Below are 26751 nucleotides of genomic sequence, written 5' to 3'. Positions count from 1 at the left end.
ATAATTAAAGGCGATTGTACACGTGCATGTACGGCCATTTTGTCAATCCACTGATGGATGAAGCCCTCCCCATGCCGTGCGGCTCGCAGGCGGGTATTTGACCATACTTCACCACACTGGTCAGGTGCGGGTTCGCGTTGGGGTGTGTGCACAATTCACTGCGCGCACAGACTGCGAGAGCGCGCGTGCGCGCCCGTCAAAAGTTCCGCGTGTAACAGAAACACAATCAGCAATGCGAGAGACAAAGGCGGCCGGGCGTGGTGCTTGCCAGTCCAACCTCTCTCCACACCGCCCCACTACCACCATCATCATCACCTCGTGTGCAGCCGTACCGACGCCTTCGTAGGCGCTCGCTAACGCGCACTTTGCTCCGAAAGCTTGCACGTGGTATCTTTGTCTTTGCGTGTTAAAAGTAATGAGAAGAGAGAGAGAGAGGAGGGGGGGGGGGAGGAAATCATCCCGAAAGAAAAACACGTCCGCGAGAAGCCTCGTGCCGTTGGATTTCATCTCTCTTCGGATTATTAATTAAACGCACCCCTTAAACACCGCCATCACCACCACCGCCGCCACCACCACCACCCCCTCTCGTAGCCACGCGCGGCGCCCACAAGCAGTGCGTGGGAAGCGCCCTCGTGTAACGTGAGTCGTCTGTCCGTGGCGCTCAGCCCTAAGCCTCCACTTAAGCCCCCTGTGCTAAAGCGAAGGCGGGAAGTGGCGCTTCGCGAGCACATGTACCTAATCGCTTTAAGCTGATGACTTTGACGAAATATATTGCTCCTCCAAACCCTGCTCCCACTACTCTCTCCCTTTCTCCCCCAACCCCAAACCCGAACACCGTTCGCGCGATGCGGCTGCTGCTGCTATGCAAGGCGGAGTCCCTTTTTTCTGCCCTGAAAATTCAGGCGACCTCTGCTATTTCTTTTCATTAAGCGGATGAGACTGGAGGCGGAGGAGGAGGAAGGGGTTTGGGTTGGATGATGATGAGGAGGAGGAGGCGGCGGCGGCGGCTGGGGAGAGGTTGGTGGACGTTTATTTGGCGCAGGAATTTCTCCACGGCGGATGAGATAAGATTGGGATCTCGAGCTCGAGCGCATGAATCGGGCGCCCTGTTCGCGCGTGTCCGCCACATGAAAGCGCGCGCGCGCACACACGCGCGCGCACACACACACCCGCACACATACACACGCGCACATACACACACACACGCGCGCGCACGCACATACACACACACGAGCGCACGCACATACACATACACACACACACGCGCGCACACACACGCGCGCACACACACACGCGCGCACACAAACGCGCGCACATACACACACACGCGCGCGCGCACGCACACACACACATGCGCTTACACACACGCGCGCGCACACACACGCAAGCGCGCGCACATTCACACACATACACACGCGCACACACATATATATACATACACACTCATACACGCGCGCATATACACGCGAGCCCATACATACACACGCGCGCGCACACGCATGTACATACATCTACACATATACTCGGATATACGAAAGCACGTGCACATACACAAAGACACACGCGCTCACAACCACAGCTATAAACATGCATGATACAAAGGCACTCACATATACATATCATACACATATATAGCACATGGAAACATAAACAAATTCTCCAACGCACACGTATATACAAAGTCAAAGATCCCAAGATAGCCTTAACAGACTGTTGGGGCTGGGTGCTGTTAGCGAGCAGCTATGAAGGCCGGCCCCGGCATACGAAGGGATGGGTGGCCAGGACCACGCCCGACCGCCTTTGTCTCGCCAGCGGTGATGTGTACACACCCCACCGGGAACCCATTCGAGGCTGAGCCGACATGTGTAAGAGTGTATGTCTTTGTACATACAAAGACATACACACTTACATACATGTACATACATGTAACACATGTGTGCAGAGCCCCCATAGAGCCTCACAGATTGTTGGCCGGAGCCGCCCACAGCCACCTTTGTCTCTCCAGTGATAATGTTTTATCACTTGTAAGAATTATACAAACACATCTCAAATACGATCGTGCTTGAGTAATGACTGATGCAAATTCTAATGATGCTATATAAGGAACTGGAAAGGAAAGAGAAAAATAAAGCCAAATCAAATTAGTGATAAAACAATCTCAAAGCGTACATTTCAAAACTGCCCCCCCAGTAAATTGCAATGGTCACCAGAAAGTCAGAGGTGGCTTTAAGTGTCGCGATTAAACACACGTGCATGAGCTGCGTCGTCATCGTACAATGACATTGGCGTCGGACAAACATCCCAATGCAGGACCCTCCTGATAACAAGGCTTGAGACTCAAGCCTGTGGCGTTCCTGGGCAAAAACAAGTTATTAGTCTCGATATTATTATTATGAAGATAATCACAGGGTCAACGAAATCGCCTCCCGTGGGAGTGTACCGCTGGCGGAACGAGAGAGAAGATTTTGCGTAGGAAGATCTGCTGTACCAAGTTGCAACACGTTGAGCCGAGACGGATCGGTGTCTCCACTTAGTATCGTTTCTTTCCTTAGTTTGATATGAATACTCTACACAACGACGCGATGCGATTGATTTGAGTTTGTTGTAATTATGCGTCGAACGAGGACCCCGCTGTTGCATTGAGAGATGCCCCCTTTTTTGCCTGCAAGATCGAAAGTTCGTCAGCGTTGATCTGAGCGAGCCCGACACTGCTGATGAGACGCTGCGTGTCGAAACCGATCCACCAGGGTTTTGCTTGTCTTGAAGCAATGCTCCTGAAATGATGTGCTCCCAGACGGAGCGTGCGACTCATGGGTTGTGTCAATAATATTTTTTATTGTTTAGCGTGGAGAGAAATATTGCGTGGGGAAACCCGTGGCGTCTGCTCATCGATGCTGTTATTCTGCAAAAGCGAATCATGAATGGGTGTATTTAATTCCCTGCTCGTATAAAGGGTATCGCCCGATTCATGTGTCAGTTGGTTGCAAATAAAGGATATGAATTCAGTAAATTGCCGACAAAAAACTGAGATTGCCTGCAACCGCGGGAAGTAACTTTTACAAAATATATATTCGTTTAAAGTTTCCCTTCGTTGAGAGCGACACAATCTACTACATCAACGTAACATACGATGAGTATTCGTAATAATGAATATGACACATTTGCCTAAGGCCAAATTGATAAATCATCAAAGGTCATCCTCTAATCAATCGCTGGATGGGGTACCGACTACGCAGACTACCCACAATCATTTGTCAATCAATCCACTGCTGGATGAAAACTACTATTGCCTATCGATAGCATCCGGATTAAGAAGACGTATCTTCCCTGACCCCCCCCCTCCCCCACTAAATATTTAACAGAAAAAAGTTGGGGGTGCGATATCTTTACTCTACTGAGAATATTGTACGTAGATATATATACACACAGAAACAGACAGAGAGAAGGTAAAAAAAAATACATTGGAGTATTGTGGAAAGCAGATTCCGTACTCGGACAGACCACCCTCCCCCCTCCCTCCATGTCCTACACATCTGTGTAATAGAAACGGCATGTTCAGAGTGTGTTGGAAACATTGCCAGTTTGATCAGTCACAGCCGATGTGCGTTCATGTCAGATCTCATTTGACTCAACTGTAACACTACCAAAATTCATATCCTATTAACAAAAAAGCACGTTCAAACGCTTCTGTAATTTTGACATTTTACAATTTGGCTTCCGACGGATTTTATGCTGCTCCATACTGCAAACTAAACTAAATTATTTTTATTTTATCAGCTAATCCCCACTGAGCTAGGAAGCTACTTTTCAGAAGCGACCTGGCCACGAATGAGAGCTCAAGAAAGTAGCTTATCACGTGAACATTTATAGCAGACACATACTCTAAACGCACGTTTCTAAATATGGAGGGGAAAAAACGGAGGACCCGGAGAAAAATCCACGCGACCACGTGGAGAGAGACACGCAAACTCCAAATATACAGCAGGCGTCAGGGTCGGGATCGAATCCCACGACCTCCCCGTATACCAGGCGAGGTAGTTCAGTGTATAGTTCTTGATATCACAGAGTAATTATTGTATCTTATATTATAATTGCATGCACTTTTGTAAATAACCATACAGTATTAAATACTACTTTTAATTCCACGTTTTTTTTCTAAAGTATTTATGCAATGTATTATAGAAAAGCGTACTAATAACGCACACGTAATGAACGCCAGTAAATAGAATAGCCCACCGCTTAATGTGTATGCAGACATAGGTACATCGATGCGCGTGCACGCATGCACACATATATGTACAAAATACAGCCTTTGTATCTATCTGCTGATATATATCCATACTTCACAGCTGGGTCATTGCAGATACATATAAGTATATTCACACGTGAATGAATACACCACTCGTAAGCAAGCAAGTATTATAGCATTGCATTTTACATCCACTGTTATAAATAAATAAAAACACGCCTTTCTGAAACATTGCATTCTTCTAAAATATATATGGTGGGCTAACGTTTCGGGTAATGGAGCTTCTTCAGGTTCAAACGGTACATTGTTTGCGAAACGTTTACAGATTCGAAACATGTAACTCTATTCAATACGTTTAAAGTACAGCGTGTTACGTAATTAAACAATCTGAGAGCAGAAAAAACCGAATCGATCTTTCTGGGAAAACGCCGATATGTGTAACTGTACTGGCTCAAGGAGTTGGATGTTAGACGGCGCTCATTCGAGCAGGAAATACCCTTTGGATGCATCTTTTTAAATATATGTACAAGCAAACGTAACCAACATTTCGCCCGTACACTGGGATAGCAAACCTCGGAGCACAGCTTCGCGGTCGCAAGTACAAAGTAAAAAATACTGCGGGTGCCGAATCGAAAACTCCCTCGGGGAATCACAGACGCGAGCCGCCGATTTAAAAGTGTAAACGTAGCGATGGGAGATACAGCGCAGACGGCGCGATTGATGGACACGTGTACAAGACAAAGATGCCACGCGTTATAGCCTGAACAGACTATCGACGCGAATTGCTCTCAGCGAGCAGCAAGCAACCATTAAACTCGAGGGGGTGGGGGGGGGCTAGCAACCACGCCCGGCCGCCTTTGCCTCCCCAAGTGACGATGTTTACACACGGAACCAGGTACTCATTTAAGGCCGAGTGGAACTAGGGGAGGCCCAGGACCGGTTCGGATGATGGTCACTGGCGTTGGCCGTGAGCGGGATTCGAACCCGGGTCGCCGGGTTCTAACCGCTACGCTACCGCTTCCACGTGCACACACGCGCGCGCGCGCACGCCGTTGCATCCCCTGTGAGTGAGTACAGATATGTGTGTGTGTATTCTACGTGTACGAGTGTATTTGTGAATGTGGCTATACGCGCCTGGTGCTTGCAGGCCAAACCAGCCCATCGTGGGACGTTCCGGCCTTTAAGAGGTGCTCGCTGACAGCACTTGCTCAAGCAGTCCGTTAGAGGCTACGGGAGGATATTTGTCTTTGTACTGTAAAATAATGTTTTGCTTATCAGCAAATGTTGGGGCCGAATTTTTTGTAAGAAATCAAAAGGCTGCGAATCAAGTAATGCGCAAGCTGTACTTACGTGACGTTTTACAAACTTATTGTCCGACGTTTCGGGCAATAACCCTTCTTTCCCAGGGTGCAGTTTTTTCAGTCACGTGCAATGAGTGTTGTTTTAAGTGTATTGAAACTTGTCGGCTCGGCAGAATAAAGGCGCGTTGTTGACGAAACAAGAATTGGGGTGGCGTTCATATAATTTGGCAACCGGTTACCACGCTGGAAATTCCACGTTCGCATGACACAAATATTGTTCTTTTTAAACATCGTCACCATTAGCGGCGGGGAGGCGGGGGGGAGACATCCAAATGGCATCGGCGGTTCATTTTTGCGACACTTTGCTGACGAGACAAAAAACACCACCACACCTCGACCCAAGGTCGCTTTTGTTCGATAAAAAAAGATGCTTCAGGGAGAAAAGGCGCGAGTTGGGGAGGGAGGAGGACCCCAGGAGGGACCGGGTGGATTAAATGTCATTTCCTTTCAGAGATTTAAACAAATCCTCTTCACCTACACTTATTTGTTTGCATGACACCGGCACACACGCACACGTGTGACACACGCACACACACGCGCACACACACACACGTGTGTGTGTTAGCGTCAGCACGCCGTGCTCAATTTGCACAAAGACAAAGGTTCCCCCCCCCCCCGTGTTATAGCCGTAACAAACTGTTGGGGCAAGTGCTGATAGCGAGTAACACCTATGAAGGCCGCCACGGCACACGAGGGGGTGGGTGGCCAGCACCACGCCCGGCCGCCTTTGTCACCCCCAGTGGCGATGTTTACACACCGCACCAGCTACTCATTTGAGGCTGAGTCGACCTAGAGGAGGCCCAGGACCGGTTCAGACAATCGTCACCGGTGCTGGCAGTGAGCGGGAATCGAACTCGGGTCGCCAGGTTCGTAGCGCAGCGTAGCGCTAACCGCTACACCACCGTCTCCCCACTCACACACACACAAAGGCAAAGAGACATTCCCCCCCCGCCCACCGTACAGCCTACGCAGACTGTTGGGGCAAGTGCTGCTCTGCATGTTAGCGATCACCTATAGAGACCCACATGGGCGCATGAGGTCAGGAGATGAGGCCAGTACCACGCCCGACTGCCTGTCAACAGCAGCCGGTGCTGGTGTTTACACACCGCAGCGGGTAACTCACTTGAGGCCGAGTCAACCCAAGGGGGCGGCCCAGGTTCAGATATAAAAACGCCACCGATGTTCATGGTGACCGGGAACAGAAGAACACAGCACGGCTTAGCACGGCGCCACCGCTCCCCATACTCGCGCCCCCTATTGAGTCGTCACCATGCTACTTGTGCGGAGTCGTATCCCCCCCCCCCCCCCAAAAAAAAGCATCGTGGTCATAATGTTTTTTAATCTTTGGCGTTCGTCGTACGATGTTCATGTTGTAAGGAGGCGTCGATTCGTGGCTTCAGGTTGTTGGCGGAAGCAACGCAATCCTCCACGTGGTTTCCAGTTTCGGGCGACGGTAAACGCGTGGAATGACCGGCCTAGCGACTCGCATAGAGACTCATCGACATACGGAGATACCCCCAGAGACTCCGATAGGGACTCATGCAGAGACCGAGATTCTTCAAACGGAGACCAGAGACTCGCACGGAGACACTTCAACTCGCACAGATGTATAATTGTAAATCAATGGGTCACGAGACGAACATGCAGTAGACCCACTGAGAAACTGGGAATGCGCAGTCAGTGGCCCCATCGCCAGCCCCTTCTCCGGCAGACGGCCACTCGCAGCCACTCAGAAGCTCCGCTCTGGTTGAGCGCATCACCGGTGCAGCACCACCATCACCACCACCACGCGTTGCCTCCGTGATCTGATTAGCCAATGAGTTCACCTTGCTACGCGTTACTTGCACCCGAGGCTGGAAATCCCGACGGACTTTAATCAAGCGTTTAGAAATTATATCTATATTGAACACTCGTTTCTTTAGAACTGCTTTTGTTTGTTGTTCTCCCCTCCCCCCTCCGCACATTCGATTCGCACGGTTGGCTACGTACGGTGCGAAAAAAGTTCAGCATACGTGCATACGTAGCGAGAGTCGGGGCGTCACCACTGGTAATCGAGGTAGACCGTTTACTCATTGAGCACGACACCGGGGAATCGACGACTGTCGCGATTCATGGTCGCTAATCGATAATCAATAATTATTTTTCGTATCGATTAACCGTCTCCTTTTGAAGGGACCTCATTATTGCAGAGTTTGTAGAACTCCAGTCCTCCCGAACCACAACTACGCTACGTGTCTCCGAGTTGAACATTTTACTCCCCCCCCCCCCCCCATTCAAATTAACTCGTCCCACACTGCACGCGCCCGATGATTGTTAAACACACGTCCCACGTGACGCGCAAAGCAATCAATGCAGTCTGAATCACGTAAACAAGTATTCCACGTACACACACACACTGACATCTCAATATTGATTTGAATAGGCTCTATTTACGCAAACGCGTGAATTGCTTAGCGCGTCACGTGGGACGTGTTTAACAATAATCGGGCGCGTGCAGCGTGGGACGAGTTAATTTGCATTTGAATGGGGAGTGAATTGGTACACGCGGAAGGGCGTAGTGTGTGGTGGTGGTGGGACCGCGAGGACTGGAGTTTGGGATGGTCATTAGCATCGCTTTGGAGAACATAAGTAACGCAATATATATAACAAACACGATACGAATGGAGATATAATCGAGATATGATCGATGCTTTCGCAGGCGATTCACAAAGCACGGACCGTGCGGGCAGACGTCATTTGCAAGAGGTTGTGCTGAATCGGTCGCCCGCAAGTACGTACAACACGTATCATTTAGACAGAGAGCGCGTGTGAAACTTGAAACATTGATTCCTACACACGCGATGCGATGCATAGGCGCATTGAGAAAAGTGTGCGATTCAATTTGGTGCGCGTACATTTTCTCTCTACGTAAAACAAATGGCAATTACTCTTTGGTTTTTTCGGTAAAGTCACGTAGGTAAAAAGTAAATAAATGAAAAACAACTAAATTAAATCACGACGTTTCGGAGGCAACACAAGCTTCCGTCTTCAGGTGGAACCTGTTACAGCCAAATTCACATGCGTCGTGATTTAATTTAGTTGTTTTTCATTTATTTATTTTTTACCTACGTGACTTTACCGAAAAAAACAAAGAGTATGAATCCTTGCAGTCACGAAAACTTCAAATCTAGAACAAATGGCAATTGTCGGCCCTTTGTCAATCCACTGGTGTGGGTCGTGGGGGTTGTTTGACCATACTTCACCACGCTGATCACGGCAGGTACCCGACACGTAGTCGATTATGTTAAGATATATGTTTTTACTTTCTAAGGCAGTGTTATTGACGACTGTGTGCAATTGAGTTTTGTTGTTGTTGTTTTTGTTGTGCGTACTTTGGGGCGAGTGATTCTGCACAGGCGCTTGCAACTGACGTCTTGCTTTGTAAATCTCTCGCGGAAGAATCGATCATATCTCCATTATATCTCCATTCGTATATTGTTTGTTTGTGTAACGGGTTCACATGATCCCCTGGAGGCCGCTGCAGCTACAGTCACCACATTGCAAACATAATGATAATCGATTTTAATCGAATCGTGGCTCATCGAATTAGAGAACTCTTCCGGACTGAAATCCCATTATCCCAGTCGACATTAAAAGATGATGTAGGACCAATGTGAACATACATGCAAAGCTATAGAAGACATATATTCAATTAGATTCTAGATTTGAAGCTTTCGTGACTGCAAGGATTCATACTCTTCGTTTTTTTCGGTAAACTCACGTAGGTAAAAAATAAAATTAAAATTTATAAAAGTAATAATATAAATAAAATACAGTAAATCTAGCTGTGACGGTCCCACCTGATGACGGAGACTTGTGTTGCCTCCGAAACGTCGTGATTTATTATTTTATTTTATTAATATTATTACTTTTATAAATTTTAATTTTATTTTTTACCTACGTGACTTTACCGAAAAAACCTAAGACTATTCAATTAGATATTTATGCATACTACAATGACAATGGACCCCTCCTCTGAAAAGGTCCAGTGCTCGAATCGTTCACTTTGTCCATATTGTAAATAAGAAAGGTTCAATGGATTGTGGGCAGGGGATCTCGCGTCTGGAATGAACGACGGCTGATGGACGAGACTGGTGACGGAACAGCGGTCGAAGGGGCCGAGCGTACGACCCCCGCAGAGCCGCGGCGACGAGATCACTTCACGTGGACGTGAGCGAGATGAACAGTGGAATCGCATGACCGTTCGAGGCGCCCTTCATCCAGCAGTGGACAGAGCACGGCTCATTGTGTAAGCATTGCAGTGTTGCTCGCAAGCATCATCGCCACTGCCCGGACGCGGTCCCAGAGGTTTCCCATCGCCTCCGACGCCCCCCACCCCCCCGACCACCTCCTGTGAATTTGAACCCCTGCAGGGGATCTCCTGACCCCCTGCAACTTGCGAATTTGACACGAGGCGACCGGGCTCGGAGTCGGTGCCGCGTCTCGCGGGGTCGCGACGACCCCTCCCGTCTCTCACCCCGAGACACAACGCGAACCCATCCTTGTACAGATGCAAAGCGCCCCCCCCCCCCATCGTCGCGCGTGCATCGAACGCTCTGCTCGCACGCTCGTGTGCATGCGTGCATGTGTACTCTGGGCGGTTCCCTGCGGCTATGCCCGCTTGTCGTATTAACCGCATGAACACCATCCCTAGTTATTTCTAAAAGTGCCTTAGTCTGGCTATATGAACCTCGGGCAAAATGAGCGAACAATGCGATTCCTACGAGAAACCTTAGTCTGGCTCTCGTAGCCCCGGGCATTAACGCTGAACTCCCTTGGTCTGACTCTGTGATCCCGGGTCTTTATTAATATTGAACCGTAATAATCCTACTGAAGCCTTAGTCTGGCTCAATGATCCTCGGGCTTTGTGCATGCTGAACCAGAAGCATCCTCCAGAAGAAGCCTTGGTCTGCTTCCACGAGCTCACGGACATTCACAATGAATCGCCAAGCATGCTTGAATTAGCCTGAGTCGAACGTTGTCAAAAAGTTTCCCGAGATCAACAGAAAACGGCCAAATAACTCAATTGTCAGGGCCCTTGTTGAAAATAGTTTCGAGGCCCCGTTCTGCATTCCTTGATAAATAAATGACACCATTACTATATTTTTTTTCGATTTAAAGCTTTCGTGACTGCAGGGATTCATCTTCTTGGTTCTTTCGGTAAAGTCACGTATTTATTATTTTATTACTTCCCTTCTACGTGACTTTACCGAAAGAACCAAGAAGACCATTACTATAATTTAGTCTGCCTCTTTGCGCTCCATAGTTGCACTTAGTACACGTATTTATAAACACAAGTGCCATGTTTGGCACTTGTGTTTAAATATGGACTATAGTCATGAACAAAAAATAATTATAATTTAACGGTAAATAGTGAGAGTCATCTGTGCACTGTGACGACATAACGCACCGCGTGCCAACTGCTTCACGATGACGGACACACACTCACCGCGTGTACCGTTGCGGCGCTTGCGTGATGTCCAACAAAGGACAATGCAGAACAACAAATCCACGGGTAATACTCTACTTATATGTTCCCACGTCGATGCTCGCCTATGACGCGGAATATCACGACGGATGGTCCTTCAATCTAGCGGTGGATTGACAAAAAGGACTGCATGCAGGTACGTGTGTGTACGCGTGTAAACATCGTCACGAGGGATACAAAGGCGGCCGAGCGTGGTGCTTCGTGTGCCGTTCCAGCCTTAATAGGTGTTCGCGAACAACACTTTCCCCTGCACTTTGTGTGGCCTTCAGCGGGGGGGGGGACCTTTGTCTTTGTGCGTGTGTGCCCGTGAGAAGGGTTGCCGACGAGTAAACATCTCACGCCCACCTGTCCTCCACGAGTGACACCGCGCATGCACGTGTTGGCAAAAAATACACTGTGTGCACATCGAACGCGCCTTTTAAAGTTATACAATGCACAAGCGAAACAGACGCACGCATAGACGCGCAACACATACACACGCACGCACATACAAAAAACAAATATCCCCCGTATAGCCTTTAACGGGCGGTTGGGGCAAGTGCTGTTCGCGAGCACCTATGAAGGTCGGAACGGCGCACAAGGGGGTGGGGGGGCAGCACCACGCCCGACCGCCTTTGTCTCCCTAGTGGAAATGTTTACACATCGCACCAGGTACTCATTCTAGGTTGAGTCGACCTAGGGGAAGGCCTTGGACCGGTTCAGATCATCGTCACCGATGTTGGTGGCCGTGAGCGGGGATCGAACTCGGGTCACCTGGTTTGTAGCTCAGCGTGCTAACTGTAACACTACCCCTACGCACGCACATTACACACACACATATACACACTCACGCAACCACTCATAGACAAAGTTACACATACATACATACATACAGACATGCACGCACATATACAGGCACGGATATAGTCGCGCACACACGCACTCACATAGTCACAAAGATCCCCCGTATAACCTGAACAGACTTTTGGGGCAAGTGCTCGCGGAGTCGCGCACGCGTGTAACGGAATGTGCCGTTGACACGAGGCAGAATATCGTCGGCGACTTCGTACGGAATAATTCTTGACAACGAGAACAGGACAGAAGAGGTGCGCCAAGGCACCACAAAGACAAAGATCCCCCGTATAGCCTTAACAAACTGTAGGGGCAAGTACTGTTTGCGAGCACATATAAAGGCCGGCACGGCATACGAGTTTCTTTTCGAGTATTCAAGCAAAATAACCTTCGGAAGATCGATAAAAAAAAATCTTACAATAATTTGACGTGTGCAAGTGCAGTAATTATTTCCTAGCTTGTCATTGCAAATCTAATGATGTACATGTCCGTTAGACCGATTCATTGTCAACAGCAATTGCCCATCCACCGCCGGATTAGAGCCTCTCCCGCTCTCGTCGTGTTGGTCTCCACGTGGGGAAGGGGGGAGGAGGGGGGGGGGGTTTACCATACTTCACCACGCTGGTCATTGTGTGTGTTCAGTTTGTTGTCCAGCCCCTGTGTGTGTGCGTGTTCAGTTTGTTGTCCAGCCCCTCGCACCTCCGATTAGCGCGGTGTCCTACGTAGGGTGTGAAAGAAGTTCAACACGTGCAAATAAACATTTCCCTGCGTAACGTAATGGTGTTCCTCTTTGTAATTGTGGCTGCCGCCAGAGTGCGTGTTAATTGCGAGCAGATTGCATGCGAGGTGGGATCAACGCTCTCGGAGCAAAACAGTTTTGTTGTTGTTGTTCAGTTGTGTGTTTAAGGCCGAGCCGACCTAAAGGAAACCCACGCCATGTTCACGCACGAATTCATTCTGATGCTATTCGTATCCTGACCGGGGGAAACTCTTTAAATAAAAAAACACGAATTAGGTGACGCTCACCATTGAATTAAACCATCAATTGCTCTACCTAGCCACATGGTATTCTCGAGTATCGGGGTATAGATATCTAGCTTGTTAGCGAGCACCTATTAAGGTTCACGCCCTTATATATTCACGTGTGTACAACTTGGGATGTGTACACATTTTAACATGTACACACACACACGTGAACTCAAATGCAAATATCCCCCCGTATAGTCTTAATAGATTTTTGGGGCAAGTGCTATTAGCGAGCGCCTATATAGGCCGGCACGCCACACGAGGGGGTGGGTGGCCAGCACCACGCCCGGCCGCCTTTGTCTCCCCAGTGGCAGTGTTTACTACACATCGCACTAGGTACTCATTTGAGGCTGAGTCGACCTAGGGGGAGGCCCAGGACTGGTTCAGATAATCGTCACTGGTGTTGGCCGTGAGCGGAAATCGAACTCGGACGGTCGGGTTCGCAGCGCAACGTAGCGCTGACCGCTGCACCACCGCTCCCCACGAGTGAACTCGTACACACACGCGCACACGCACTGTGAACTCACAGGCAGTGAACTCTCTCACACACACATAATTCCCACTCGAGGCCCTACCAAACGGCTGGGTAATTATATGTATGTTGGACTTCTTTCGCACCGTACGTAGCCAGCCGTGCTAATCAGAGGTGTAGGGGGAAGGACAATTAGGCTAAATTCAGTGCGCGTGTGGTCAACGCGAACACATCCACTCATTTCCATTAAAAGACAACAACGTTGACACGTCGACATTCACGCACGAGCACCACAACACATTATCGTCTAATCATCGCGTGCGTTCAGGAGCGAAGTGCCAACGTCGAGGTCTGCTCGCCAGGGGCTTCGCGTGACGGCTTGCGTCGTTTCGCGACTCCTCCAGTGCGGAGAGCACAGACCGCAGGCGTTCGCTTTGCGGTCCACGGTGTGTGGGTTTGCGCGGTCACAGTCGCGCTGCTGTGGCCGGTGTCTGTAACGTTCGTTCACCACGAGAGTCCGTCACCCCTGATACGGGTGGCTCTTCACCTGGAGGTGCACGTTCCCACTCCATGCGTGTGCGGGACGTGACCAGATTTTTTTTTTTAAAGGAAGGTAAATGATCGAAAACACAAATTTGGCACGGCAACGTCGGTACAACCTCCACTTTGTTTCGTGAAACCCGACGCATTTATTAAGATACTACTTCGTTTTAAGCGATTGTGAATCAAAGGGGTGCAAGGTTGCGGTAAAGATTAAGAACCCACACTGCTTCATGCCCTCGAGGCCGCTACGATGGAAGCAGTGCCGGATGAAGCTAGTGCGGGGCCTGTAGCACATGTTATAAAGGGGCCCAAAATAAATAAATGTTAATATTAAAACACGAATTTTTTACTTGCATAGTAAAGTGATTGTATGTTTAATTTGCTATACAGCCAGATAATACGACAAATCGCAAACCTTAAACACCCAGTCGTTCTGAAAAGTTGAAGGGCGGTAGAGTACTATAGTAATAGAGCAAGTGCAGGATCACTGAACCGGAATTGATAGCTTGAAAGCGTTTAGCGCTACATATGTAGCATTAGTTACTACACATGTAGCTGCTTGTGCTACCAGGATCATCCGGAACTGGATGGAAGCGTGGTCATCACGCGGAACGCTCACGCACGCCACGCGCTCCGAGCCGGAGAGAGACCCACGCAATGCGGAGAGACCCACGCACTCCCCTCCTCCCCTCGGTGGATCACGATCCACGACCCGCTTGGCCTTAAGAAGATCTCTCACGCACCTGTGAAGAAGGGGCCATTGCCCCAAACGTCGCCTATGATTCTGATTTGTTTTTTCAATGCCGCACGCGGTGCTATTGGCGAATGCGTCGCGTTGTTTTTGTTTCTTCCGCTAATTGTGTGTTGCGCACCGCAACAAAAGCAGCAGCAGCATCACCACTAACGTAATTTGTTTGGCTTGGTGTAAGTGGTGTAAGTGCAGTAGAGATCACGCACTCACCTACCTCGGTCCCTCGACTCTCTATCTCTCTCTCACGCCTTCTCACGCACTCTCTCACGCACGCGCCTTTGGGGTGTGTGTGCATCGACCAATTCGCTATGCATTACGGTATCGCTCACACTCTCACACACGCCCACACTCACACACACTCACTCACACACCCACACTCACACACACACCCACACTCACACACACCCACACTCACACACCCACACACACTCACACACACTCACTCACACTCACACACACACCCACACTCACACACACTCACTCACACACCCACACTCACACACACACACCCACACTCACACACACTCACATAAACACACCCACACACACTCACACAAACACACCCACACTCACACACACCCACACTCACACACACACACACTCACTCACACACACACACCCACACTCACACACACACACCCCACACTCACACTCACTCACATAAACACACCCACACACACTCACACAAACACACCCACACTCACACACACCCACACTCACACACACCCACACTCACACACACACACTGACTCACGCGCTCACAACAGTATGTTAACCCACTCGCGCGCACATTCAGTGGCGTAACGTGATCGGCATGAGCCCTGATGCCAGGAATAAAATGTCCCTCCCCCGTTCATCCAATGATCTCCCCCTTCATCTTCGTAGCTACCTGCGCCTAGGCCCCTCTGGCCCATGCAGCCCCTGTGCAGTTGCACCGCCTGCGCACTCGATAGCTACGCCACTGTCACTCGCGCGCGTCGCTGCATCACTCACGCACCGTGCTGTATGGCTCACTCACTCGCTCGCTCATTCACTCGCTCACTCACTCGCTCACTCACTCATTCACTCACTCGCTCACTCATTCACTCGCTCGCTCACTCGCTCACTCACTCATTCACTCGCTCACGCACATTGCTGTATGGCTCACTCACTCACTCGCTCGCTCACTCCCTCGCTTGCTCATTCACTTGCTCACTCGCTCGCTCACTCACTCGCTCGCTCACTCGCTCACTCACTCACTCACGCACCCTGCTCTATGGCTCGCTCGCTCACTCACTCATTCAGCTCGCTCACTCACTCATTCGCTCGCTCACTCACTCATTCGCTCGCTCACTCACTCGCTCACGCACTCTCACGCACCTTGGTGTACCGCGCGCGCAAGTCCCGCACGGGACTCGGTGGGACCCCGGGAAGCGAGGCGAGGAGTCCCGCCAGCCCCGCCTGCGCCGCGTCCCCGCCCGGCACCTCCGCGCCTCCAGACATCGCCTCCTCTCCTCCTGCTGCCGCTGCTGTTCGCCCCTCTCTGACGCCGAGTTCGCCTCCTCACCCGGGCTACAGCCTGCGCCTGCTTTTGCTGCTGATGCTGAGAGTGCTGCTGATGCTGTCAATGTTGGTGATGGTGCTCCTGCTGCTGCTGCTGGTGGTGGTGGGTAGTCTTGCTGTTGTTGATTGTCTGAATGTATAATACTTGTCTATACGTTCGCACACTCACCACAGCGGTACAATGCACCGTGAAATGAATGCAATGGACGTGTATACGCGATTATTTTCCCCGTGTGGTAATGCAACGACGGAGACTTTGATTCTGCGTAGATTTGTGTACGTGTGTGTGTGAAGGGGTCGTGTCTCTCTGCCCGTCGTCTCTGTCCCTCTGCGTTGTCTCTCGAGAAGGATGTCTCACTCGGTCGGTGCCTCGTGTCGTAGCGAGAGAGCGCGCGCCCGATCTCTTATAGAGCGCGCAGCGGCGAACACCCGTCCTCGCCGGAGCGCGTGATTGGACGGGCGCTTCCGTTTGTATCTTCTACCCCCCCACCCTCTACCCCCCCCCACCATCTACCCCCCACCTCTACCCCCCACCCTCTACCTCCCAACTGCTACGGCCCCCCACCCTCTACCCCACCCTTTACCCCCCACTCTCTACCCCCCCACCCTCTACCCCCCAACTGCTACGGCCCCCCCACCCTCTACCCCACCCTTTACCCCCCACTCTCTACCCCCCCACCCTCTACCCCCCAACTGCTACGGCCCCCCCACCCTCTACCCCCCACTCTCTACCCCCCCCACCCTCTACCCCCCCACCCTGTACCCTCCACTCTCTACCCCCCACCTTCTACCCCCAACCCTCTACCCCCCACCTTCTACCCCAACCCTTTACCCCCCCACCCTCTACCCCCTACCCTCTACCCCCCACCTTCTACCCCCACCCTCTACCCCCCACTCTCTACCCCTCCACCCTCTACCCCCCCCCACCCTCTACCCTCCACTCTCTACTCCCCACCTTCTACCCCCCACCCTCTACCCCCCACCTTCTACCCCCACCCTTTACCCCCCCCCCCACCCTCTACCCCCCCACCCTCTACCCCCCCACCTTCTACCCCCCAACTGTTACGGCCCCCACCACCACCACCCAACGATTCTTGCCACGAGCCCCCCGTTGTCACCCACCCACACGCACACCCAACCCACCCACACGCACACCCACCCACCCACACGCACACCCACCCACCCACACGCACACCCACCCACACACACACCCACACGCACACCCACACCCACACGCACACCCACCCACCGACCCACACGCTCACCCACTCACCCACACGCACACCCACCCACATGCACACCCACCCACCCACACGCACACACACCCACACTCACCGACACGCACACACGCACACCCACCAACACGCACACCCACACACACGCACACCCACACACACGCACACCCACCCCCACACGCACAGACGCACACCCACCCATCCACATGCACACCCACCCACCCAACCCACGCACACCCACCCACACGCACACCCACCCACCCACACGCACACCCACCCACCCACACCCACCCACCCACAGGCACACACGCACACCCACCCACCCACACGCACACGCACCCACCCACACGCACACCCACCCACACGCACACCCACCCACTCGTACGCACACACACCCACACGCACACACACACACACGCACACCCACCTACACGCACACACGCATACCCACCCACACGCCCACCCACACGCACACCCACCCACACACACCCACACACACCCACCCCCGTTCCATCTTCGCCATAGCCAATCGCGACGACGACTGCCGCAACTGTCGGCTCGCAACTCGTACCGAGCGAGCGTCGTCATCGACAACAACCGCCCACCACGACGCTCACCACCACAACCAAACACATCGCTATTGTCAGCAGCACCACCAACCCTACCACAACCCTCACTACCACCACCGCCAGTAGACCACCTAACACGATTCCAACCACTATCAGCTAACTCACACCCACCATCAACACAATCACCTACTACGACACCAACCCTCAGCACACCACGTATTACGACAGCAACCATTACCGCGATAACGACCATCACCACCACCAAACTCACCGCCTACCACCAATACGAATACCTACTACCACGACCTACCATCACAATCACCACCAATATAAATACCCGCTACCACGACCACCATCACAATCACCACCAATAACCAATAAACTGACTCTCAACATCACCAACGCCCTACACCCTGAGCAAGCTGAAACAGGCGAGCGTCTGCCCGAAAATGCATCTGTAAGGCCACACAATTCATCTGCAAGGCCACAATTCATCTGTAAGGCCACACAACTCATCTGTAAGGCCACACAATTCATCTGTAAGGCCACACAATTCATCTGTAAGGCCACACAATTCATTTGTAAGGCCACAAAGTTAATCTGTAAGGCCACACAATTCATCTGTAAGGCCACACAATTCATCTGTAAGGCCACACAATTCATCTGTAAGGCCACACAATTCATCTGTAAGGCCACAAATTCATCTGTAAGGCCACACAATTCATCTGTAAGGCCACAAAGTTAATCTGTAAGGCCACACAATTCATCTGTAAGGCCACAAAGTTAATCTGTAAGGCCACACAATTCATCTGTAAGGCCACAATTCATCTGTAAGGCCACACAATTCATCTGTAAGGCCACACAGTTCATCTGTAAGGCCACAAAGTTAATCTGTAAGACCACACGGTTCATCTGTAAGGCCACATAATTCATCTGTAAGACCACACGGTTCATCTGTAAGGCCACATAATTCATCTGTAAGGCCACAATTTATCTGTAAGGCCACACAATTCATCTGTAAGGCCACACAATTCATCTGTAAGGCCACACAATTCATATGTAAGACCACACAATTAATCTGTAGGCCACAATTCATCTGTAAGGCCACAATTCATTTGTAAGACCACACAATTCATCTGTAAGGCCACACAGTTCATCTGTAAGACCACACAATTAATCTGTAAGGCCACATAAATCATCTGTAAGACCACACAGTTCATCTGTAAGGCCACACAATTTATCTGTAAGACCACACGGTTCATCTGTAAGGCCACATAATTCATCTGTAAGGCCACAATTCATCTGTAAGGCCACACCGTTCATCTGTAAGACCACACAGTTCATCTGTAAGGCCACACAATTAATCTGTAAGGTCACAATTCATCTGTAAGGACACACAATTCATATGTAAGACCACACGGTTCATCTGTAAGGCCACATAATTCATCTGTAAGACCACACGGTTCATCTGTAAGGCCACACAATTCATCTGTAAGGCCACACGGTTCATCTGTAAGGCCACACAATTCATCTGTAAGGCCACACGGTTCATCTGTAAGGCCACATAATTCATCTGTAAGGCCACACAGTTCATCTGTAAGGCCACACAATTCATCTGTAAGACCACACGGTTCATCTGTAAGGCCACATAATTCATCTGTAAGACCACACGGTTCATCTGTAAGGCCACACAATTCATCTGTAAGGCCACACAGTTCATCTGTAAGGCCACACAATTCATCTGTAAGGCCACACGGTTCATCTGTAAGGCCACATAATTCATCTGTAAGGCCACACAGTTCATCTGTAAGGCCACACAATTCATCTGTAAGGCCACACGGTTCATCTGTAAGGCCACACAATTCATCTGTAAGACCACACGGTTCATCTGTAAGGCCACACAATTCATCTGTAAGGCCACACGGTTCATCTGTAAGGCCACATAATTCATCTGTAAGACCACACGGTTCATCTGTAAGGCCACACAATTCATCTGTAAGGCCACACAGTTCATCTGTAAGGCCACACAATTCATCTGTAAGACCACACGGTTCATCTGTAAGGCCACAATTCATCTGTAAGGCCACACAGTTCATCTGTAAGGCCACACAATTCATCTGTAAGGCCACAATTCATCTGTAAGGCCACAATTCATCTGTAAGGCCGCACAGTTCATCTGTAAGACCACACAGTTCATCTGTAAGGCCACACAATTCATCTGTAAGGCCACACATTTCATCTGTAAGGCCGCACAGTTCATCTGTAAGACCACACAGTTCATCTGTAAGGCCACACAATTCATCTGTAAGACCACACAGTTCATCTGTAAGGCCGCACAGTTCATCTGTAAGGCCACACATTTCATCTGTAAGGCCACACAATTCATCTGTAAGGCCACACAGTTCATCTGTAAGGCCCACAGTTCATCTGTAAGACCACACAATTCATCTGTAAGGCCACACAATTCATCTGTAAGACCACACATTTCATCTGTAAGGCCACACAATGCATCTGTAAGGCCACACATTTCATCTGTAAGGCCACACAGTTCATCTGTAAGACCACACAGTTCATCTGTAAGGCCACACAATTCATCTGTAAGACCACAATTCATCTGTAAGGCCACACAATTCATCTGTAAGGCCACACAGTTCATCTGTAAGGCCACACAGTTCATCTGTAAGGCCACACAATTCATCTGTAAGACCACAATTCATCTGTAAGGCCACACGGTTCATCTGTAAGGCCGCATCAATTCATTTGTAAGGCCACACAATTCATCTGTAAGACCACAATTCATCTGTAAGACCACAATTCATCTGTAAGGCCACAATTCATCTGTAAGGCCACAATTCATCTGTAAGACCACAATTCATCTGTAAGGCCACACAATTCATCTGTAAGACCACAATTCATCTGTAAAGCCACACAATTCATATGTAAGGCCACACAATTCATCTGTAAGACCACAATTCATCTGTAAGACCACACAATTCATATGTAAGGCCACACAATTCATCTGTAAGACCACAATTCATCTGTAAGGCCACACAATTCATATGTAAGGCCACACAATTCATCTGTAAGACCACAATTCATCTGTAAGGCCACACAATTCATCTGTAAGACCACACAATTCATCTGTAAGACCACACAGTTCATCTGTAAGGCCTCACAATTCATCTGTAAGGCCACACAATTCATCTGTAAGGCCACACAATTAATCTGTAGGCCACAATTCATCTGTAAGACCACATAATTCACTGGGAATCTTGAAAAGCCTCGAGTGAGCTTCGCGGAGACAGTCACTCTGTTGCCTACTTGTATACAGTACCCAGGGTTTCATCATCATCACCAGCCATGATCAATCCACTGCTGGATGAAGTCCTTCCGAAGCCGTCACGATCGAACAATCCCGTTGTCACCTCCTACACATGCGCCGATTCCATCGCTCCATCTCCACGTCGGGCGTGCTTCAGGGCGTGTTACGTCTCATGTGGCTGCTGTCACTCCGCCACGAACGAATCTTGAGACTGGGTGAGACGTTTCTAGGTGAATCAACGGTTCGCGCATTGACCTAGGGCAGGCGATCGGCAACCAAATTAACAAGAAGAGCTATTATTTCTAGATTTGAAGTTTTCGTGACTGCAAGGATCCATACTCTTTGGTTCTTTCGGTAAAGTCACGTAGGTAAAAAATTAAAAGGTAAAAAAAATGTATATTTATTTTAGCTACTTGACTTTACCGAAAGAACCAAAGAGTAAAGAGCTATTTTCTTCTTCCAATTCGGTGGTAACAAAAAAAATAAACCCTCGATATTTCAAGAGCCACAATGCGATGTGAATACGAGACGGTGGGTCCTTAATGCAATTATGTCACGAAGCGGTCGTTAAAGAGCCGCACGCGACTAGGGAGACGAAGGTTGCCAACCCCCTGAACTCGGGGGATCCGGCGACCATGGCCAACATCAGGAACGAGTTGATAACCCACGCGGTGCCGAGCACTTGAACTAGACCAAGCAGCCCGCATAGACCCGCGTGGTGAAGTATAGTCACACAGCGCCCTCCGCCAAACACATCGTGTCCGTGGCGGAGATGCTTTCATCCAGCGGTGGATCGATTGAAAGGGCAGTAAATGAGCAACATTGCGTTATTTGTTCGAGATACAGAGGCAGCTGATAGCGGGGCGCATGGATGTTGCGCGAATATTGCGACTCAACACACACCCAAAACCATGCATGGCACGGTTTGGGTGCCCTCCTCTCCTCCTGCACCCCCCCCCCCTCGCCGCCGCCACCCCCAGCTCACATTTTCTGGGGGAAAAACATCCCCCGTCTCGCCCGCTCCTTTCCCGCTTTACCCCCCCCCCCCCGCCTCCTCTCCCTCCCACGTGTCCCACTCCGAGGCTCCTGGCTCGACGCAGGAGGTCGCTTGAATTTCGACTCATTAGGGTCGTGGCGCTTAAATTTCGACTCATTAGGGTCGTGGCGCGCGTCCCGGATAATCCAATAAAGTAAATCCGCCTCTGTAGTCGGGGGCTATTGCAACCGCCGCTGGCTCCGCTTTTGCCTTCCCCCCGCCGCCCCGTCTCCTCGCCTCTGTGCTCGTGAAGATGCAGCAGCAATGCGCCTGATGTACTGTCACACGTATTCGTGTCTGCGTGCGATTACGCCGAGGAACACGAGAAAGGGGTGCCACAGAGGTCGCAAACGAGTTTTGATTCCTTACCCGTACCCGTACCCGGCCGCACCAGGGTTGCAAACGGGTACCCGTACCCGTACCCGGCCGGGTACGGGTACCCGTACGCTACCCGTACCCTACCCGAAATGAGTGACAAACGGTTACTCACCGGTGACTCACGGTCTACCCGTACCCGGCCGCACCAGGGTCGCAAACGGGTACCCATATCCGTACCCGGCCGGGTACGGGTAGCCGGGTATCGGGTAGGGTACGGGTATCGGGTACCCGGTTGCGACCTCTGGGGTGCCAGTAGCAAGGGGTTGGGGTGGGAGGCGTAGGGGGGAGGGGCTGCTCGAATGGGTCGCCGGTCCGAATTGTTGGAAGCGAAGAAAGTCGTGTAAGTGGTGGGGCGGTGCCGACGCCGCAGAATCTGGGAGGAGTGGAGTGGGTGGCGGGGGGGGCATTTTGCCCCGGGCGACTCGATGTCTACGTCTCTACTCCTGATTGTCTTGCCCCCCCCCCCCACTCGCCAGCCCGCACCACACTTCATTTCTGTTTGTAACTCTCGCAGAAAGCAGTGCACCACCTTGTGTCCGTGTCGGATGACGCTCTCTGGAAGGTGCCCACGTCACTGAACGACTTCTTAGATACTTTTCGATTTAAAGCTTTCGTGACTGCAGGGATTCGTCTTCTTGGTTCTTTCGGTAAAGTCACGTAGAAGGGAAGTAATAAAATAATGAAAATAAAACATAATACAATAATTCTCACGACGTTTCGGCCACAACGCAAGCAGCCGTCCTCAGGTGAAAACCATGACGTTTCGGGTGCAACACAAGCGTCTGAGATCCCCTTCACGCAAACTCTGGAAGCGGGGTTTGTCCCCCACGGGCTCATCAGTTGCACGCTTAAATATATACATTAGCATTAATTAAAATCAAACCGATAGGCCAATGGGTCGTTAAGTCTTGACGATATTCCATATACGGTATACGTGTGAACATACGGACCTGATGTCGAATTTTATCCAATTATTATTTAACTACCCAAAATGCTCCTCCACTTCAGTGCCCAGCGCGTGTTTTTTTTCGTGCCTTCTTTAATCAGCCCCGTGTCCCTACGTGGGCTCCACATTCCCAGACCTCCCTTGCAAATTAAAGACCTTGAATTTCAATGGGCTTCTTCTACTCGCGCCGCCTCGTGAACAAGGGAAATCAGTCAAAGTGTTGTCGGGAGGGCGTGAAGGGGAACCTCACTCTGACAACGTGGCCTCGTCACCTGTAGCTGGGCCACAGCACCCCCCCCCCCCCAGCAGTGCAGGGGGTCTGGAGGGCGAGGGAGGTGGTGGGAGGGGAAGTGGGGGCGGTAGATCGTAGGTGGCAGGGGTTGAGGTGCTAAACGTGGGTTCGACCACATTCTTGGGTTTTTTCGGTAAAGTCACGTAGGTAAAACAATTTAAATTAATAAAAGTAAAATAAAATACAAATAAAATAAAAATCACGACGTTTCGGAGGCAACACAAGCTTCCGTCTTCAGGTGGAACCGGTTGATTCCGAAACGTCGTGATTTTTATTTTACTTTTATTAATTTGAAATTTTTTACCTACGTGACTTTACCGAAAAAACCCAAGAATATGAATCCCTGCAGTCACGAAAGCTTCAAATCTAGTGTGTTGACCACGTTTATTGAAATCGCTTGTGTGTTCATTTGCAGGAGCAGCAGCAGCATCTTGATCAGGGACAGCAGCAGCCATGATCTATCCACTGATGGATGAATTGAGTCCCGTAATATACAGCGTCTTGTATATTACGACAATCCATCTAGCGCCTGCACAAGAGCTCACTCTCCTCGCTCCATCTCCGCGGTCGACGTCCTCTCTCTCTCTCGCGCAAATACTCGTCCCCTCTTAGCAAGGCGTCCCGTTCAATCCCGCTTAATTCTAGATTTGAAGCTTTCGTGACTGCAAGGATTGATACTCTTATGTTTTTTTGGTAAAGTCACGTAGGTAAAAAATAAAATTAAAATTAATAAAAGTTATAATAGAGATAAAATAAAATAATAAATCATATTTTTTACCTACGTGACTTTACCGAAAAAACATAAGAGTATCAATCCCGCTTAGTTTTGTTAGCCATTAACACGATGTCTCGAACTTGAGTTTTGTTTCTCTCTCTCCCGTTAATCCACGTGCTCCGCTTCTGTTGGCCATCGTTGTTACCCGCACGCACGGAACATCTGCCCGCTTAAATTCTTGGCGCGATTTTTTTAGCTTTTGTTCCAGTTTCTTCGTGCTGTCATCAGTCACCCTCCGAACATATCTCGCGTTCCTTGTCGCGGGCAACGGCCCCGCCAAAGATGCGGAGTCGACACCTCGCCCGGACGGAGAGCGGCCGCTCGCGTTCGACCTCGTAAGCTCAGCTGGTCAGGTTTGAACCATGGTCAGTATTTTGACGAGAGCCTCCCTGGCAAAGACCACGTGTGTGTACGTGGGCTTGGTGCTGCAGTGTGGCCGGGAGATGGCGGCACAGCAATGGATTCGTGAGACCCATCGGTTTTTCTCCTCCCCACGCGGAGCCAAGCCTCTCATGAAGGGAGTTGGCCACATCACCAATGTGGCAGCTTCGATTATCTCGGTTGGCTACGTACGGTACGAAAGAAGTTCAACATACATACAGGACCCTCCTGAAAAAAATGTGTCTTCTGACCCAGTGTGACTTTCCAGGCTACGTAACTTCGCGCAAGAAGAGCGAAACAGGAGAACATCTCCACATATCTGGTTGTCGCCTGATGAAGCTAATTGTAATTACTGGCGAAACGTCGTACTCAGATTGTAAATGTTGTGGATTGGCTCCAGGCTCTCCAAACACACCGGTTAGTGCTGTACTAGTAACGAATTGGCATGTTCTGTTTACGTGACAAACCTTACTAGTTGGTTGTCGGGTGGTGGCAGGTTTTAGACACATTTAAAAAGTTCACGCGATCTAACCGAAAAAAAAAATCTGTGTTATGGATGATATTGGTCGCGAAAGCCTACTACGTGTTAAATTAATAAGGCAGTACATTTTCTTGCTGTGGTTTTCACACCTGATGATGATTGCTTGTGTTGCAATCGAAACGTCGTGATAATTTTTTTGTTGTATTTTTATTATTTTATTATTTCTCTTCTACGTGACTTTACCGAAAGAACCAATAATATGAATCCGTGCAGTCACGAAAGCTTTAAATCGTAATAAGGCAGTGTTTGTCATTATTAACAGAGCCGTAGAGTCCACCAAATCAACACGGAATGAGCGCGATCGCGTCCAATCTCGGAAGCTAAGCAGGTCATCAGCCTGCGTAGAGCTCGAATTGTGGTGACCACCGCAGGTTGTTGGAGGTGGCTTACGGTTCTGCCCAATCAGATCCCCATGCGAAGCGAATGCCAAGGCGGTCGGTGCGTACGTCACTGTGTGTGTGTGTGCGCGAGCACGCCGCCAGAGTGTAAGCGGTGAGCGCTACGATGCGCTACAAACCTGGCACAACCCGAGCACCGATTCCCGCTCACGGCCAACATCAGTGACGGTTGTCTGAACCGGTCTTGGGCCTCCCCTAGGTCGACTCAGCCTCAAATTAGTACCTGGTACAATGCGTCAACATTGCCACTTGAGAGAGATAAAGGCGGCCGGACGTGATAATGGCCACCCCCCCCCCACACACACTGATCGGTCTTCACAGGTGCTGCTCGCTAACAGCACTTGCCCCAAACGTCTGTTGAAGGCTATACGGGGCGGCGGGTGGTGGGAATCTTTGGCTGTGTCTTTGTGCGTGCGACCAGCTTCATTGGAACTTTCTCAACACCGTTGCACGCGCGTGATGATGATGTAGGGTGAGTGGTGGGTGGTGGTCTTGACGTTTTCGGCGCGTCTTTATAGTTCAGATAATACGTTTAAACAGAAGCGGAGAAGAGATCTCGATTAATATTATTATGAC

The 26751-nt window shown here is 50.2% G+C and overlaps 1 protein-coding gene across 1 annotated transcript in view; it reads right to left on the bottom strand.

Moving 5' to 3' along the window:
- LOC133346696 (retinal dehydrogenase 2-like) overlaps positions 1-16693 on the bottom strand; it is a 72034-nt gene extending 55341 nt beyond the window's left edge. The window contains exon 1 of the mRNA XM_061558493.1: positions 16120-16693. Coding sequence (XP_061414477.1) covers positions 16120-16242 — 123 coding nt within the window. The 5' untranslated portion in view covers positions 16243-16693. The remainder of the gene's footprint in view (positions 1-16119) is intronic.
- Positions 16694-26751: the final 10058 nt, after the last annotated feature.

This window comes from Lethenteron reissneri, chromosome 24 (genome assembly GCF_015708825.2).
Source record: "Lethenteron reissneri isolate LAM-NWPU_2019-01 chromosome 24, ASM1570882v1, whole genome shotgun sequence".
NCBI lineage: Eukaryota > Metazoa > Chordata > Hyperoartia > Petromyzontiformes > Petromyzontidae > Lethenteron > Lethenteron reissneri.
Note: the sequence above shows the minus strand (reverse complement) of the source record. Positions and strands in the feature narration are given on the sequence as shown.